At 36.5% G+C, this 16,715-nt stretch overlaps 1 protein-coding gene across 5 annotated transcripts in view; it reads right to left on the minus strand.

The window, feature by feature from the left end:
• LOC100524794 (ATP-binding cassette sub-family A member 3-like) overlaps positions 1-16,715 on the minus strand; it is a 226,959-nt gene that overhangs the window by 188,101 nt on the left and 22,143 nt on the right. For 4 of the 5 annotated variants that reach the window (XM_021086495.1, XM_021086496.1, XM_021086497.1 and 1 more), the window contains one exon: positions 13,986-14,127. In XM_021086495.1, the coding sequence (XP_020942154.1) occupies positions 13,986-14,127 (142 nt within the window). Of the gene's footprint in view, positions 1-847; positions 1,108-13,985; positions 14,128-16,715 lie in introns of all 5 variants that reach the window. The other variant, XM_021086498.1, reaches the window with a different exon arrangement.

The following is a 16,715-nucleotide window of genomic DNA, read 5'->3' on the forward strand; positions in this document are numbered from 1 at the left end:
GTATAATTTCAACTGTCTTATTCAAATCTTTGATTCATTCCTCATCAGGGTCAAGCCTACTGGACCTCTTTACTCTTGTCAAGTAACTTCACAAGAGGTCAAATTACTTGAGAAAGCCCACAGGTTAGTTCCTACAGGCTTTGCCTGTGTCATTTCCTCTTATGATCTAGCTACATACACCTCCTGTATAACATTATAATAATTCCTAGCTGTCATCATATCTCTATTCTGAATCCCATGAAGCCTTCTAGTGATTTTAGAAAGTAGTGGTGGTCTTAAGCATCCTGGACACATTTCCTTCCTCTCAGAGCCTTAAATTATTAATCAGAATAATTTGAAATTCCTTACCTTATATTTCTAACACTGGTGCTTTATCTGAGCCTAATTATTCATTTGCCTCTTTGGACTATGTCTTTTCTTAATTTTTGGTGTTCCTTACAATTTTTTGTTGAAACACCAACATGTTATCTAGGGCAGCAGATATCAAGGTAAATAGGATTTATTTTAATTTAGCCAGGAAGTGAGTTGTGGTTGAAATCCACTGTTACTCTAGGTACCAGAAACAGCAAATTCTACTAGTGACCTTGCGTTGTCTCCCTCCCTGCCCTCAGTTTTACCTTTCCTGCTGCTGCCCACAGAGAGCTTGCTTCTGAAAATCTTCCAGCTTGGAAAGTCATGCTTCCAGCTCTGTATTTGTTGTTACTGGGATGTAATGTGCTGCTATGGGGTATAACCAGCCACCCAATAATGCTGAATATGCAGAGATAATCCAACTCTCCAGACAACAGAGCTCTATGGGCTTAAAAATATCTTTACAGAAACTTTATCAGAAGATAAATGGAATTACCTTCAATCTACTTTCCTTTTCCCAGACAATGAATCGCATGATGGAAAGTACAGTTGGAGCAAACATGAGTATGAACATCAAAGGTAAGAAATCACCAGTGAGCAAAAATAATCTGTCTTGAGGATGAGCTGGGTATGGATATCTCTGTACAAAGATGCTGATGCCATCAAATAGCGTCTCTTTAGCACTGCTATCATGATAGAGCATGATGGCCTTATCTAAGGCATGCTGTACAGCCAGGAACCCTTCTCTAATGTACCCTATGAGATAAAACAAACATTGCGAAGTAAAGCGGGCTAAGTAAAGCGGGCTAAGGAACAGCTCAGACATACAAAGAACAAGACAACGGCGGTCAGCCATCGCTTGTAACATTCAGAAACTAACTTTACTGTTGTATCAAGGCCAACTGAACATAATTACTCTGAGAACCTAGCACAGATGTGACATACAAATAAGGGCTAGTTTGTCAGATCAATCTGATTCGTATCTTCCCCAAATTAAATTACATTTAATGAAAGTGATAAGCTTCCTAAATGCAATCCATATTTACAAAAAGTATGCAGATTTAATCAAATATTGGAGAGAGAAAGACTTGGATATGTAAAATAAGAAATGAAGCTCACAAGGACGGAGCCATTACAATGAGAAATAGAGTATGGTCTCCAAGAAAATGTTTTACTGAAACAAAGTAATCCATAAAACTAAAAGGCACCTTAGGATTTATTTTTTCATTCATTTGTTCATTCGTTTATATTGAAGTGCAGTTGATTTAGAATGTTACGTCAATTTCCGCTGTAAAGCAAAGTGACCCGGTCATACATATATATTCCTTCTTTTTCTCATACGATCTTCCACCATGTTCTATCCCAAGACACTGGATATAGTTCCCTATGCTCTAGTGTGGGACCTCATTGGTTATCTATTCTAAATGTAACAGCTTGCTAACCCTCAAATCCCCATTCATCCCCCTCCCCCTCCCCTTCCTAGGTAACCACAAATCAGTTCTCTATGTCTGTTTGTTTCTGTTTCTATAGATAGGTTCATTTGTGCCATGTTTTAAATTCTGGATATAAGTAATATCATATGGTATATGTCTTTCTCTTTCTGACTTCACATAGTATGAGAATCTTTAGTTCCATCAATGTTGCTACAAATACAATTATTTCATTCTTTTTTACGGCTGAGTGGTATTCCGTTGTACAAAAGTACTGCATCTTCTTAATCCATTCATCTGTTAATGGATATTTGGGTTGTTTCCACGTCTTCGCCACTGTGAATTGCATTGCAATGAACACAGGGGTGCATGTAACTTTTTGAATATAGCTTTGTCCAAATATATGTCCTGGAGTGGAGCTGCTGGATCATATGCTAGTTTTATATTTAGTTTTCTGAGAAAGCTCCATACTGTTTTCATTGTAGCTGTACCAATTTACATTCCCACCAAGAGCAAATTCCCACCTTTTCTCCACATTTTCTCCAGTATTTGTTATTTGTAGACTTGTTAACAGTGGCCATTTTGACTACAGTGACCACTGTAGTTTTTATTTGCATTTCTCTAGTAATTAGTGATGCTGAGCATCTTTTCATATGCCTGTCTCCTTTGGAGAGATGTCTTTTTAGGTTTTATACCCATTTTTTGATTGGGTTTTTGTTTTGTTTATTTTGTTTGTTTTTTGTCTTCTAGGGCCACACTCACAGCACATGGAGGTTCCCAGGTTAGGGGTCCAATTGGAGCTAAAACTTCCGGCCTATGCCACAGCCACAGCAGTGCCAGATCCAAGCACTGGACCTACACCATAGCTTACGGCAATGCCAGATCCTCAACCCACTAAGCAAGGCCAGGGATCGAACCTGCAACCTCATGGTTCCTAGTCGGATTCGTTTCCACTGCACCATGATGGGAACTCCAGTTGTTTGTTTTTTTATTGTTGAGTTTTGGGGTTGTTTGTATATTCTGGCGATGAAGCCTTTGTCATTTGCATCATTTGCAAATGTTTTCTCCCATTTTGTGGGCTGTCTCTTCATTTATTCCTAGGTATTTTATTCTTTATGATATGATGTTAAATGGGATTTGTTTGTTTTTTGCCTTCTAGGGCCACACTCACAGCACATGGAGGTTCCCAGGTTAGGGGTCCAATTGGAGCTAAAACTGCCGGCCTAATTTCCTAATTTTCCTAATTTCTCTAATATTTCATTGTATATAAAATGCAAAATATTTCTGTTTATTAAAATTTTGTATCCTGCAGTAATACCAAATTCATTGATGAGGTCTAACAGTTTTCTTATAGTGTCTTTAGGATTTTATATGTATAGTATCATGTCATCTGCAAATAGTGACAGTTTTACTTCTTCTCTTCCAATTTAAATTCCTTCTGTCTCTTTCTCTTCTCTGATTGCCATGGCTAGGTCTTCCAAAATTAAATTGAATAAAAGTGCCGAGAGTGGACATACTTGTCATGTTCCTAGTATTAGCAGAAAGGCTTTCAGCTTCTTACTGTTCAGTATGATATTAGCTATGGGTATGTCATATATGGCCTTGTTTATGTTGAGGTGGGTTCCCTCTATGCCCCTCTTATGGAGAGTTTTTTTTTTTTTAATCAAAACTGGATGTTGGACTTTGTCGAAAGTATTTTCTGCATCTATTGAGATCATCATATGGTTTGTATACTTCCCTGTGTTGATGTGCTTATCTGATTGATCTGTGGACATTGAAGAATCCTTGTATCCCTGGGATAAATCTCACTTGATCATGGTGTATGATCCTGAATATAATTGGATTCAGTTTGCTAATTTTTTTTGAGGATTTTTGTATCTATGTTCAACACTGATCTTGGCCTGTAAATTTTCCTTTTTGTGTGATATCTTTGGTTTTGGTACCAGGGTGATGGAGGCTTCATAGAATGTAATTGGGCATGTTCCTTCCTCTGCATTTTTTGGAAGAGTCTGAGAATAACAGGTGTTAACTCTTCTCTGAATGTCTGACAGAATTCATCTGTGAAGCCATCGGGTGCTAGGCCTTTTTTTTTGGAGGTTTCTGAATCACATTTTCAATTTTAGTACTTGTGATTGGTCTATTATATTTTCTTTTTATTCGTGGTTCAGTCTTAGCAGATTGTACCTTTGTAAGAAACTGTCCATTTTTTCCTAATTTGTTCATTTATTTGCCATACAGCTGCTTACAGTAACCTTTCATGATCCTTTGTATTTATGTGGTGTCAATTAACTTGTTCTTTTTCATTTCTAATTTTACTGATTTGAGCCCCCCCAAGGGGTTTTTTCCCATGATGAGTTTGGCTGAAAATTTATCAGTGCTATAGCTCTAGGGTGGGGCTCTGCAGCCCTAGGGTAGGAGCTGCTCCCCAGCTTGTTCCTAGGCAGCATCTGCTCCTGCCCTAGCTCCTGGAGTTGCAGCAGGTGGGGTCCTGCAGCCAGAGCACATGCAGGGAACAAGGCTGTCATGTAGTGGATCCCGCCCCTTCCTTCAGCATCCCCAAACGTGGTGCCTGGTCTCCAAGATTATCGGTGTTTCCTCGGCTTACACCTTCAGATATGATCACCCCAGACTCTAGTCACTCCAGGCTCTTTCTGCATGGCCAATCCTAGTTTTTTCTGGTGTAGCCAGCCCCAGATCTCTCTATGGGTCTGATCTCCAAAGTCCAAATTTTAGTTCCCAACTCCTGCTTGTATCAGCATATGGTTGGGATGGTAGCATATCCAGGGCAAGTAACACTGGGTTTTTTTGGGAAGACGTTCCATTTTAACTGCTTCACACCAATTGCAGTGTTATCCTGCAATCCTCTAAAGTTCCTCCTCTGTCCTGGCTCATCTCCTACTGGTGGGGAAACTTCCCAGGGTGCAGGAGCTTTTCTTTCCTGATCTCCTAGGGGAGCAGGTCCAATTCTGCTTCTTTTTTCATTTTCTCTCTTTTTTCTTCTTTCTTTGTCTTACCCCATTTTGAGAAGGTTTTCTTGCTCTAACATTCAAAGGTCTCTTGCCAACATTCAAAAAAATTTTCTGTGCGAATCATTCCATAGGTAGAGGTAGATGCATTATTGATGTATCTGTGCAAGCAGGTGAACCTCACATCCTACTACTCCCCATTTTCTCGCTTCCAGCTTAGGATGTAATTTACTTTTCTTTTACTAAATTTTTTTCTACTTGAAAAGTACTTTTACATATCTGGAGTCTTGCGGATTGGTACAATAAGTAAGAACTAAAGAATAACAATTATTTCACAGATTTAGGTCAGGGAGGCTGTTGCACTAAATGAAGTATAGCTGATTTACAATAATGTGTTCAGTGTACTGATTCAGTTACCTTTTCTCAGATTATATTCCAGTATAGGTTATTATAACATATTGGATATAATCTCCTGAGCTATACAGTAAATCTTTGTTGCTTATTTATTTTATGTATAGTAGTTACTCAATTTTTAAGGTTGGAATTCAGATAATTAATTTTACATTTTTCTATTTTCTCATATGAACACATAAAATTATAGTTCTTCCTAGGCCACTGCTTTGCTTTAGCTGTATCAACGCAATTTTCCTCCCAAATCTTAATATGTCATGTTTTCTTCATTATTAAAGTTAAAGCATTTTAAAATTTCTTTTTTTTTTTTCGTCTTTTTAGGGCCACACCCGTGGCATATGGAGGTTCCCAGGCTAGGGGTCTAATCAGAGCTGTAGCCACCAGCCTATGCCACAGACACAGCAATGCCAGATCCGAGCCACATCTGCAACCTACACCACAGCTCACGGCAACACCGGATCATTAACCCACTGAGTGAGGCCATGGATTGAACCCACAATCTCATGGTTCCTAGTTGGATTCCTTTCTGCTGTGCCATGACGGGAATTCTAAGCATTTTAAAATTTCTTTGTGACTTCTTTTTTGACTCAAGGATTATTTAGAAAGGTGTTGTTTAATGTCTAAATATTTGCATTTTTTCTAATTACCTTATTGTTATTGATCTCTAATTTAATTCCACGGTCATTGGAAAGCAAACTCTGTATGATTTTGGTCTTTTTAGTTTTAATGGGATTTGTTTCATAACCCACTGAAGAATTATCCTGGTGAAAATACCATGTGCTCTTTAAAAAAAAATATGTATTCTTCCACTGTTAAGTATTTGTTTTACAAATGTTAATCAGTTTAGGGAAACTTAAAATATTATTCGTATCACCTACTTTTAATATTTTTTCTGTTTAGTAGTTGTAACAGTTGCTGAAAGAAGGATATGGATACTACCCAAAGCAATCTACAGATTCAATGCAATCCCTATCAAATTACCCATGACATTTTTCACAGAACTAGAACAAACAATCCAAACATTTATAGGAACACAAAAGACCTAAATCGCCAAAGAAATCCTGAGAAACAAAAACCAAGCAGGAGGCATAACTCTCCCAGATTTCAAGCAATACTACAAAGCCACAGTCATCAAAACAGTGTGGTACTGGTACCAAAACAGACAGACAGACCAATGGAACAGAATAGAGAATCCAGAAATAAACCCTGACACCTATGGTCAATTCACCTTTGACAAGGGAGGCAAGAACATAAAATGGGAAAAAGAAAGTCTATTCAGCAAGCATTGCTGGGAAACCTGGACAGCTGCATGCAAAGCAAAGAAACTAGAACACACCCTCACACCATGCACAAAAATAAACTCCAAATGGCTGAAAGACTTAAATATATGACAGGACACCATCAAACTCCTAGAAGAAAACATAGGCAAAACACTCTCTGACATCAACATCATGAATATTTTCTCAGGTCAGTCCCCAAAGCAATAGAAATTAGAGCAAAAATAAACCCATGGGACCTCATCAAACTGAAAAGCTTTTGCATAGCAAAGGAAACCAAAAAGAAAACAAAAAGACAACTTACAGAATGGGAGAAAATAGTTTCAAATGATGCAACCGACAAGGGCTTAATCTCTAGAATATATAAACAACTTATACAACCCAACAGCAAAAAAAAAAAACCAATCAATCAATGGAAAAATGGGCAAAAGACCTGAATAGACTGTTCTCCAAGGAAGATATACAGATGGCCAACAAACACATGAAAAAATGCTCCACATCGCTGATTATAAGAGAAATGCAAATCAAAACTACCATGAGATATCACCTCACACCAGTCAGAATGGCCATCATTAATAAATCCACAAATAACAAGTGCTGGAGGGGCTGTGGAGAAAAGGGAACCCTCCTGCACTGCTGGTGGGAATGTAAACTGGTACAGCCACTATGGAGAACAGTTTGGAGATACCTTAGAAATCTATACATAGAACTTCCATATGACCCTGCAATCCCACTCTTGGGCATCTATCCGGACAAAACTCTACTTAAAAGAGACACGTGTACCCGCATGTTCATTGCAGCCCTATTCACAATAGCCAGGACATGGAAACAACCCAAATGTCCATCGACAGATGATTGGATTCGGAAGAAGTGGTATATATACACAATGGAATACTACTCAGCCATAAAAAAGGATGACTAATGCCATTTGCAGCACATGGATGGAACTAGAGAATCTCATCCTGAGTGAAATGAGCCAGAAAGACAAAGACAAATACCATATGATATCACTCATAACTGGAATCTAATATCCAGCACAAATGAACATCTCCTCAGAAAAGAAAATCATGGACTTGGAGAAGAGACTTGTGGTTGCCTGATGGGAGGGGGAGGGGGAGGGAGTGGGAGGGATTGGGAGCTTGGGGTTATCAGATACAACTCAAAATAGATTTACAAGGAGATCCTGCTGAATAGCATTGAGAACTTTGTCTAGATACTCATGTTGCAACAGAAGAAAGGGTGGGGGAAAAATGTAATTGTAATGTATACATGTAAGGATAACCTGACCCCCTTGCTGTACAGTGGGAAAATAAGAAAAAAATTATAAAAATAAAAAACAAACAAGAAAACAAACAAAAAAAAGAAGGATATGGATATCTCTATGATTGTGGGTTTGCCCAATTCTCACTTTAATTCTGCCAGTTTTTGTTTCATATATTTTGAAGCTCTGCTATGATGCATACACGTTTATATCCTCTTGAACAACTGACCCTTTGTCTTGAAATTTATTTTATCTGATGCATATAATTAGTTCCAGACACTATATGGGTACTGTCTTTAATCAAATTTTGGACTCTTTCAGCCATTTTTCTACATATTATTTTTTCCTACCCTTTTCTTTCTTATTCTTCAAGGACTCTAGTTATACATATTATTAATATATAATTAAACATTTAGTATTTCCCTACATTTCACTGAAACTCCATTTTAAATTTTTTGTTTTTCAGATTGAGTATATTTTATAGTTTCAAGTTCACTTATTCTTCTGTCATTTTCATTTGGCTATTAAATCTGTCTTGTAGTTTCCAATTTAAGGCTTTATGCTTCATTCTTTTTTATCTTTTCTATCATTGTGCACTTAATTTCTTTTATTTCATTGACAATAGTTATAGAGCCACCTTAAACATCATGTCTGCTAGTTCCATAATGGGTCTTCTTGGAGTCTGTCTCAGTTAATATTAAGACATGGTACACAAAACTACTGTAATAGTAATATAATATTGCACTGATAGTGTAATGTAATTGATGTATACAATATAGAGCCTAATAGTGAAAAAAAAGAATTTCAGGACAGCTTATTTTAAATAGTTTTCAGAAAACTGCCTTATTCTATATGGAGAAAAATGATACTGACTACCTAAATAAGACATATACAACTTTTTTTTTTTTTTTTTTACTTTTGGTATTTTTCCATTACACATGCTGCCCTTTTGCCATGAAGGGGTTACTCCCTGTGCTAAAGTGAGCCCTGAATCCTGAAAGCATTCAGTGGGATTTTCTAACTTGGGTACACACATTCTATCTGTTGATTATCATTATTATTATTATTTTTTGTCTTTTTAGGGCTGCACCTGGCGCATATGGAGGTTCCTAGGCTAGGGGTCTAATCGGAGCTGTTGCTGCCTGCCTACGCCACAGCCACAGCAACGTGGGATCTGAGCCACTTCTGCAACCTACACCACAGCTCACAGCAATGCCAGATCCTTAACCCACTGAGCGAGGCCAGGGATTGAACCTGCAACCTCATGGTTCCTAGTCGGATTTGCTTCCGCTGTGCCACGACAGGAACTCCATATATAAATTTGAAATCCTCATGGATTAACATTCAAATTGTAGACAGAAAAAAAGAAGAAACAGTAGGAAAATATTTCTGAACTTCTAAGTAGGGACAGACTTCTTAAACAATGCCAGAAGAGCCACATGGCAAAAATGATAAATTATATATCAGAGTAATGATTTCTATTCAATAAAGGGCAGTATAATAAAATAAAAAATTGGAACATACAATCTTAACATTTGGAACCAACAATATATCTAGAATATACATAGACTCATCAACAACTGCAAGTTTAAAATACATACGTAAATAAAGTTTGTGTTACTTATTTGAAACTCTTTTATGGAGGAACTGCTGTTTCTAACCTTCTTTTTCTATTGAAGTATAGTTGATTTACAGTATTATATTACTTTCAGGTGTACAATATAGTGATTTTAGTGATTGCACTCCGGTATTTTTAGAGATTTTTACTCCATTATAATTTATTATAAAATAATGGCTAGAACTCCTCACTTGTACGATATATCCTTGTTGCTTATATGGTATATATATAGTAGTTTGTATGTCTTAATTCCATACCCCTATCTTAGTGCCCTCTCCCCTTTGGTAACCACTAGTTTTCTTCATCAGTCAGTTTTTGTTTTGGCATATATATTCATTTATTTTTTACATTCCACATATAAATGATACCACACAGTATTTATCTTTCTCCCCCTGACTTATTTCACGAAGCATGATATACTCTAAGTTCATCCATGCTGCTAATGGTAGAATAGCACTTTTTACGGTTGAGTAATATTTCATTATGTTTATGTGTGAGTGTGTGTGTGTATTTATGACATCTTTCTTTTTTTTTTTCACTTTCCATCTACCTTTCCCCATGTTAACACATTTCTTTTTTTTTATTATTATTATTTTCCCACTGTACAGCAAGGGGGTCAGGTCATCCTTAGATGTATACATTGCAGTTACAGTTTTTTTCCCCACCCTTTCTTCTGTTGCGACATGAGTATCTAGACATAGTTCTCAATGCTATTCAGCAGGATCTCCTTATAAATCTATTCTAAGTTGTGTCTGATAACCCCAAGCTCCCGATCCCTCCCACTCCCTCCCCCTCCCATCAGGCAACCACAAGTCTCTTCTCCAAGTCCATGATTTTCTTTTCTGAGGAGATGTTCATTTGTGCTGGATATTAGATTCCAGTTATAAGTGATATCATATGGTATTTGTCTTTTTCTGGCTCATTTCACTCAGGATGAGATTCTCTAGTTCCATCCATGTTGCTGCAAATGGCATTATGTCATCCTTTTTTATGGCTGAGTAGTATTCCATTGTGTATATATACCACTTCTTCCGAATCCAATCATCTGTCGATGGACATTTGGTTGTTTCCATGTCCTGGCTATTGTGAATAGGGCTGCAATGAACATGCAGGTGCATGTGTCTCTTTTAAGTAGAGTTTTGTCCGGATAGATGCCCAAGAGTGGGATTGCAGGGTCATATGGAAGTTCTATGTATAGATTTCTAAGGTATCTCCAAACTGTTCTCCATAGTGGCTGTACCAGTTTACATTCCCACCAGCAGTGCAGGAGGGTTCCCTTTTCTCCACAGCCCCTCCAGCACTTGTTATTTGTGGATTTATTAATGATGGCCATTCTGACTGGTGTGAGGTGGGATCTCATGGTAGTTTTGATTTGCATTTCTCTTATAATCAGCGATGTGGAGCATTTTTTCATGTGTTTGTTGGCCATCTGTATATCTTCTTTGGAGAACAGTCTATTCAGGTCTTTTGCCCATTTTTCCATTGATTGATTGGTTTTTTTGCTGTTGAGTTGTATAAGTTGCTTGTATATTCTAGAGATTAAGCCCTTGTCGGTTGCATCATTTGACACTATTTTCTCCCATTCTGAAAGTTGTCTTTTTGTTTTCTTTTTGGTTTCCTTTGCTGTGCAAAAGCTTTTCAGTTTGATGAGGTCCCATGGGTTTATTTTTGCTCTAATTTCTATTGCTTTGGGAGACTGACCTGAGAAAATATTCATGATGTTGATATGACATCTTTCTTATCCATCGTCTACTGATGGACACTTGGGTTGCTTCCATATTTTGGCTCTCATAAACAGTGCTGCTAGGAACACTGCAGTGCACATGTATTTCTCTATTATAGTTTTCATTTTTTTCAGATATACCCAGGAGTGGGACGGTTGGATCCTATGATAATTCTATTTTTAGCTTTTTGAGGAATAATACTGTGGCTGCATTAATTTACATTCCCACCAAAAGTGTACGGGGTTCTATTTTATCCACATTCTTGTCTGAATTTGTTACTTGTAGACTTTTGATCATAGTCTTTCTGAGAGATATGAGGTGATAGCTCATTGTTGTTTTGATTTACATTTACCCAATAATTAGTGAGGTTGAACAATCTTTTCATGTGCGTGTTGGCCATCTGTTCTTCTTTGAAAAACATGTCTATTCAGATCTTCTACCCATTTTTTTTGATTTGGTTGGGAGTTTTTTGATACTAAGTTATATGATATCTTTGTATATTTTGGATATTAACCCTTTGTATGTCACATCATTTGCAAACTTTTTTTTTTCCTTTCCCTATGTTGTCCATGCATTTTGATGTTTTCCTTTGCAGTTCAAAAGCTTTTAAGCTTCATTAGGTCCCATCTGTTTATTTTTGCTTTATTTATTTTGCCTTAGGAGACAGATCCAAAAACATTTGCTACACTTTACGAGAAAGAGTGTCCTGTGTATGTTCTCTTCTAGGAGTTTTACGGTTTCAGGTCTTACATTTAGGTCTTTAATCTGTTTTGAGTTTATTTCTGTACATGCTGTGAGGAAATGTTCCAATCTCATTTCTTTTTTACAAGAAGCTGTTTGTTTTCTCAGCACCACTCACTGAAGAGGATGTCTTTTCTCCAATGTATATTCTCGCCTACATAAACTGACCATAGCTGCATGAGTTTATTTCTAGGCTCCCTACTCTGTCCCACTGATCTGTCTGTTTTTGTACCAGTTCAATTCTATTCTGATTACTTTATCTTTGTCGCATAGTCTGACACCGAGCGCATGATACTTCCAGCTTTACTCTTTTTTCTCAAGACTGTTTTAGCAATTTGAGGTCTTTTGCGGTTCTATATAAATTTTAGGATTATTTGTCCTACTTCTGTGAAAAATGTCATGGGACTTTTGATAGAGATTGTATTAAATATGTACATATTAAAAGCTACATATTTAATCTTTGGAGAGTATGGCCATCCTAACAGTATTGATTCTTCTCATCTGAGAGCATGGGACATCTTTTCTTTTCTCTGTATCATCTTTAATTTCCTTCATCAAGGCTTTATAGTTTTTACAGTGTTTTTATAAAGCTCTTTTCTGGGATGGGATTACTGTTTTTAATTTTTAAAATATGAAAAAGCTTCTTTTGTGGTGATAAAACTGAAGCATCAAGTATAGTTGCTTATTCCTACTTTGATTCATGTAGTAGATACTTTTCTACTCACTTCCCTGTCAATACTGCTTAATCCTTGTACCCTTATTTTATTTGTTCACTCCTCCTTAATTTGAATGTTACTAAGCATGCAATCCTTCATCCTCCCTACTCTTTATAACATTTCCCCACAACAGTATGGTATTAAGGACACCTAAGGGTATACTCAAGAAACATGCCACCCCAAATCAAGATGTGAAATGACAAAATAAAATGCAGACATCTAAAGCAAAAAATGCATTCTCTGAAATATCCTGATCAATTACATAACTTGTGAAATACAGGCCACAGTCTTCTTTGTTCAGCAATAGTATAAAACAAAAATTTTGTGTTCGATATAAACAGACACCAAAAATAAACTATGAGTGTCACCACCTGGAGATATGTATCTACTACCATATTATTTCTTTTATTCATGCTAAATATTCCCATGTGTCTGTCTCTCATAAAGAGCTCACAGGAGAAATTTCATACTCTTCCACTTTACGTGCTAGGCATTTAACGACCTGTTGGCCTCCTAGTTTCACCTCTACTAGCCTCTTGCATAAACCTCTACGTGAGCTATAATAAAAGGCAGACAAACAAAAGGCCATGTAGTTTCCTGAATGCGGCATCCTCTCTTGCATATAGCCTCACTTCCACTGTGTGGACTAATAATGCTCACCCACCTCCATCTAGCCATTTCATATAGGTACCTGTAGATTCAGTGTAAATTCTTTTTCAACAGACTTCGTAAAGACTATTTTTAGTCATCGTGTAATAGGTTCATCTATGTCTTACTGGTTATGCTATTTCCATTTTTTGTTGCTAATGCTAGAATGCGCATAGATTTTTTTTTCTCCTACTGAATATCTGCTAAAGATAGAAATCTCAAGATCGTTGGTAAACCCAAATTCCACATGAAGGACTTTTCAAGACAATATGCAAAATAAAAATTTCGGTTAAAAATTACCATCACAATTTAAAAACTTTTAGATCAAATCAATAGAATTATAGATACACAAAGGCAAACAATGCCAACAAATTAAAATGTATGTGTTTGGAAAGCAGAACACTAAATCACAACTACATAAAGATAAATATATTGATATAAGAATGGAAAGCATGCTATCCATCTATACACACAGAGATGTTCGGTTTACCAAATATATGTGATTAAAAAGTAGTTTGGGTATAATATAAATTTAATTTAAAAATTAACACAAAGCACTGGGAACTATGTCTATTCACTTATGATGGAGCATGATAATGTGAGAATGTGTACATGTATGTGTAACTGGGTTACCATGCTGTACAGAGAAAAAAAAATTGCATTGGAAATAACAATTAAAAAAAATTAACACAAGTTAAAAATAAACTGATTTTCTATATAGGTATGTATCCACATGTATACATATATACACATGTATATACATTTATATGTGTATTATATGCACACACACATATTAGTATGCAACTGCAATAACACAGTAGTATGCATAAGGATCTGCTCACCAGGACTTCCTCCATCCTGATAACTTGGGTTCCGGGGTCCTCCAGAGGGAAAATTAGGAAAAAGTAAGGATGTTTTCCAGCCTTGCCTGTCTGGCCAAAGGACAGTCCTCTCTATCCCAGAAAAACGCAGACGATATTTTACCTAGAAGTAGCAATAGGAAACAAACTATGTTTAAAATGGAAAAAAAAAAATGAAAAGCAAATATTAGAAATAAAGGAAACTAAGTCCAGGTGGGAAACCAGGTGACTTGAAAGATGAGACTCATCTGATGTCAAAGTGATTCTGAATGTCTGGAAATGACAGTGAGTCCAAGCACAACAACATATGTCCAATAGCATCTACATTTGAGGTTCTCTCAAAATGTATACGGTTCATAAAAACAAGATATACGTATGTCCCACAAAGATATACAAAGCTTCTCGTTGTCACACAATGAAATACATGCAAATTAGAGCTACAGAAATATCTTTTTAAACTTTCACACTGGAAAATTCAAAAATTTAACAACATATTCTGCAAGTCAGTAGACAAACACACTTTAATATAGTGTTTGTGGGATGAAAAATGGCACAACTATAATGGAGAATCTGGCAATGTTTTACAAAACTGCTTGTGCATTTGTTTGATTCAGCAGCCCTACTTTTCAGGAACAGACCTGGAATACATATAAACAGTGTGAAAAAATGCACAAGTTTGTTGTAACATTACTTGGGGTGGAAGTAGAGTGTACTGGAATTAATCTAACTGTTCATACATAAGGGACTGTATAAATTATGGTACCTCTACACAATACAGAGTTTTATATCTGCTCAAGGTATCATCAAAAAATAGAAAGCATACTAGGTAACTCAAAGGATAAGACAACTCTAAGGTATCAGCTACTGAGAGAAGGAAGCAGCCACTGGTCATACGACTGAGGGAACAAAAGAGTTTGGAATTATTAAACATTATAGGCTTAGATGAGAGATTCTGTGGGCTGAAAAATCAAACCTCTGAGGAATGGGCACAAGTCGGCTAGTACTCTGTCTCAGAGCTTGAAAGAAGGAATTTTGGAACGAAGACCCAGACTTCTGAAAGGGAGCCCCAGGTGCCTAGGGCTGGTTATCTTTTAGAGGCTGTGCTGAGTCTGATTTTGAAAAGTATTAGGCAAGGAGCAAACTGTATTTGGCTGCCATAGGAAGAAACTGCCACTGCTAAAAAAAGAGGTGGTGCTCAGATGTCATTCACAGCAACCATAAGCAGATAGGAAGCTAACAGAAAAGTCTACGTTCCCTCCCCTTTCCTCAGTCTTGCCTCTAGTCTGCATCTAGAGCCCTTTATAAGCAGAATCCAACATAGAGCTGGCTGAAAAAAGCAGAAATGTGCTACAGCATCAAAAAGCAGAGTAGAGAGGAATGGATTTATGGTTCAAAAAGAAATAAACTTAATGAATGACCAGTGTGTTCTGTACATAAAAAAGGCAAAATGAGGTATGCATATATAATTTATACTATGCATACATTTAAGTTTGAATGCATATATCTATATACATTTGCATACATTTAATATCATATACTTTATATTTATCTAACAATATATTTAATTTTTGGATATACTGCAAAGTAAGTTAGAGACTTCAGTACACATCTACCAGATAGTTCAGAATTTACTAGAATTCCATATTTATTTATACTTATTTGAGGAGTTCAGAATTTACTAGAATTCCATATTTATTTATACTTATTTGAGGAGTTCAGAATTTACTAGAATTCCACATTTATTTATACTTCTTATTTGAGGTAACACATCAATAAAATGCACAAATCTCAACTGTCCATTTCCTTCACTGTACATTAGTTTTGAAAAATGCATAGCTATTGTAACCCAAACTACTGTCAAGATAACCATTACCCTCATTCCAGAAAGTTCTCTCCTGCACGTTCCCAGTTGATCCTGATCAAAATCAGAGATACAATTTTTCTGATTTCACCACAGATTAATTTTGCCTGTTGTAAAATTTTATATAAATGGAATCAAGTCATATGGTACCTATTTGCATAAGGTTTCTTTTATTAAACATCAGGATGCTTCTGAAATTCACAATTTTTATTTTTAGTAGTTAATTACTTTTTGTCACTGAGCGATATTCCATGGTATGAATACAACGGAACTCACTAATTCTCTCACTGATGGTTAGCTGACCATTTCCAATTTTTCGATACTATGAGTAAAGCTGCTATTTTCTGCAAAGCACTTTTTGGTGAAAATGTTTTTCTTCTTAAAGGTAAATTTGTTAAGGTGCAACTGATGGACCATAGGGTAGGTGTGTGTTTAGTTTTATTTGAACAAACAAATTGGCAGACATTTTTCTAACCCCACCACCACATTTTACGTTCCCACCAACAGTACCTTCACATCCTGACCAATATTTGATACTGTCAGACTGTAATTTTAGCCTTTCTGCTGGGCAAGTAGTAACATCTCACTGCAAACTTTTTTGCACCTTTATGGTCATTTGCATATATCCTTTGGAAAACTGTCTAAATATTTGAAATTTAGCTGCTTGGTTTTTTTTATTATTTTTGTTTTATTTTTCCTTTAAAAACAGGTATAGAGTTTATCGTTAGAAACATAGTACAGCATGTGGGAGAGCACACAGAGAATTGGTCTATTTTTTCTGAGCAGGAGGTCTCAACAACGGGCTTAAATATTCAGTTAGGCACACTACACAGATCCGGTGTCATCTGGAC

Source organism: Sus scrofa, chromosome 3, assembly GCF_000003025.6.
Source record: "Sus scrofa isolate TJ Tabasco breed Duroc chromosome 3, Sscrofa11.1, whole genome shotgun sequence".
Lineage (NCBI taxonomy): Eukaryota > Metazoa > Chordata > Mammalia > Artiodactyla > Suidae > Sus > Sus scrofa.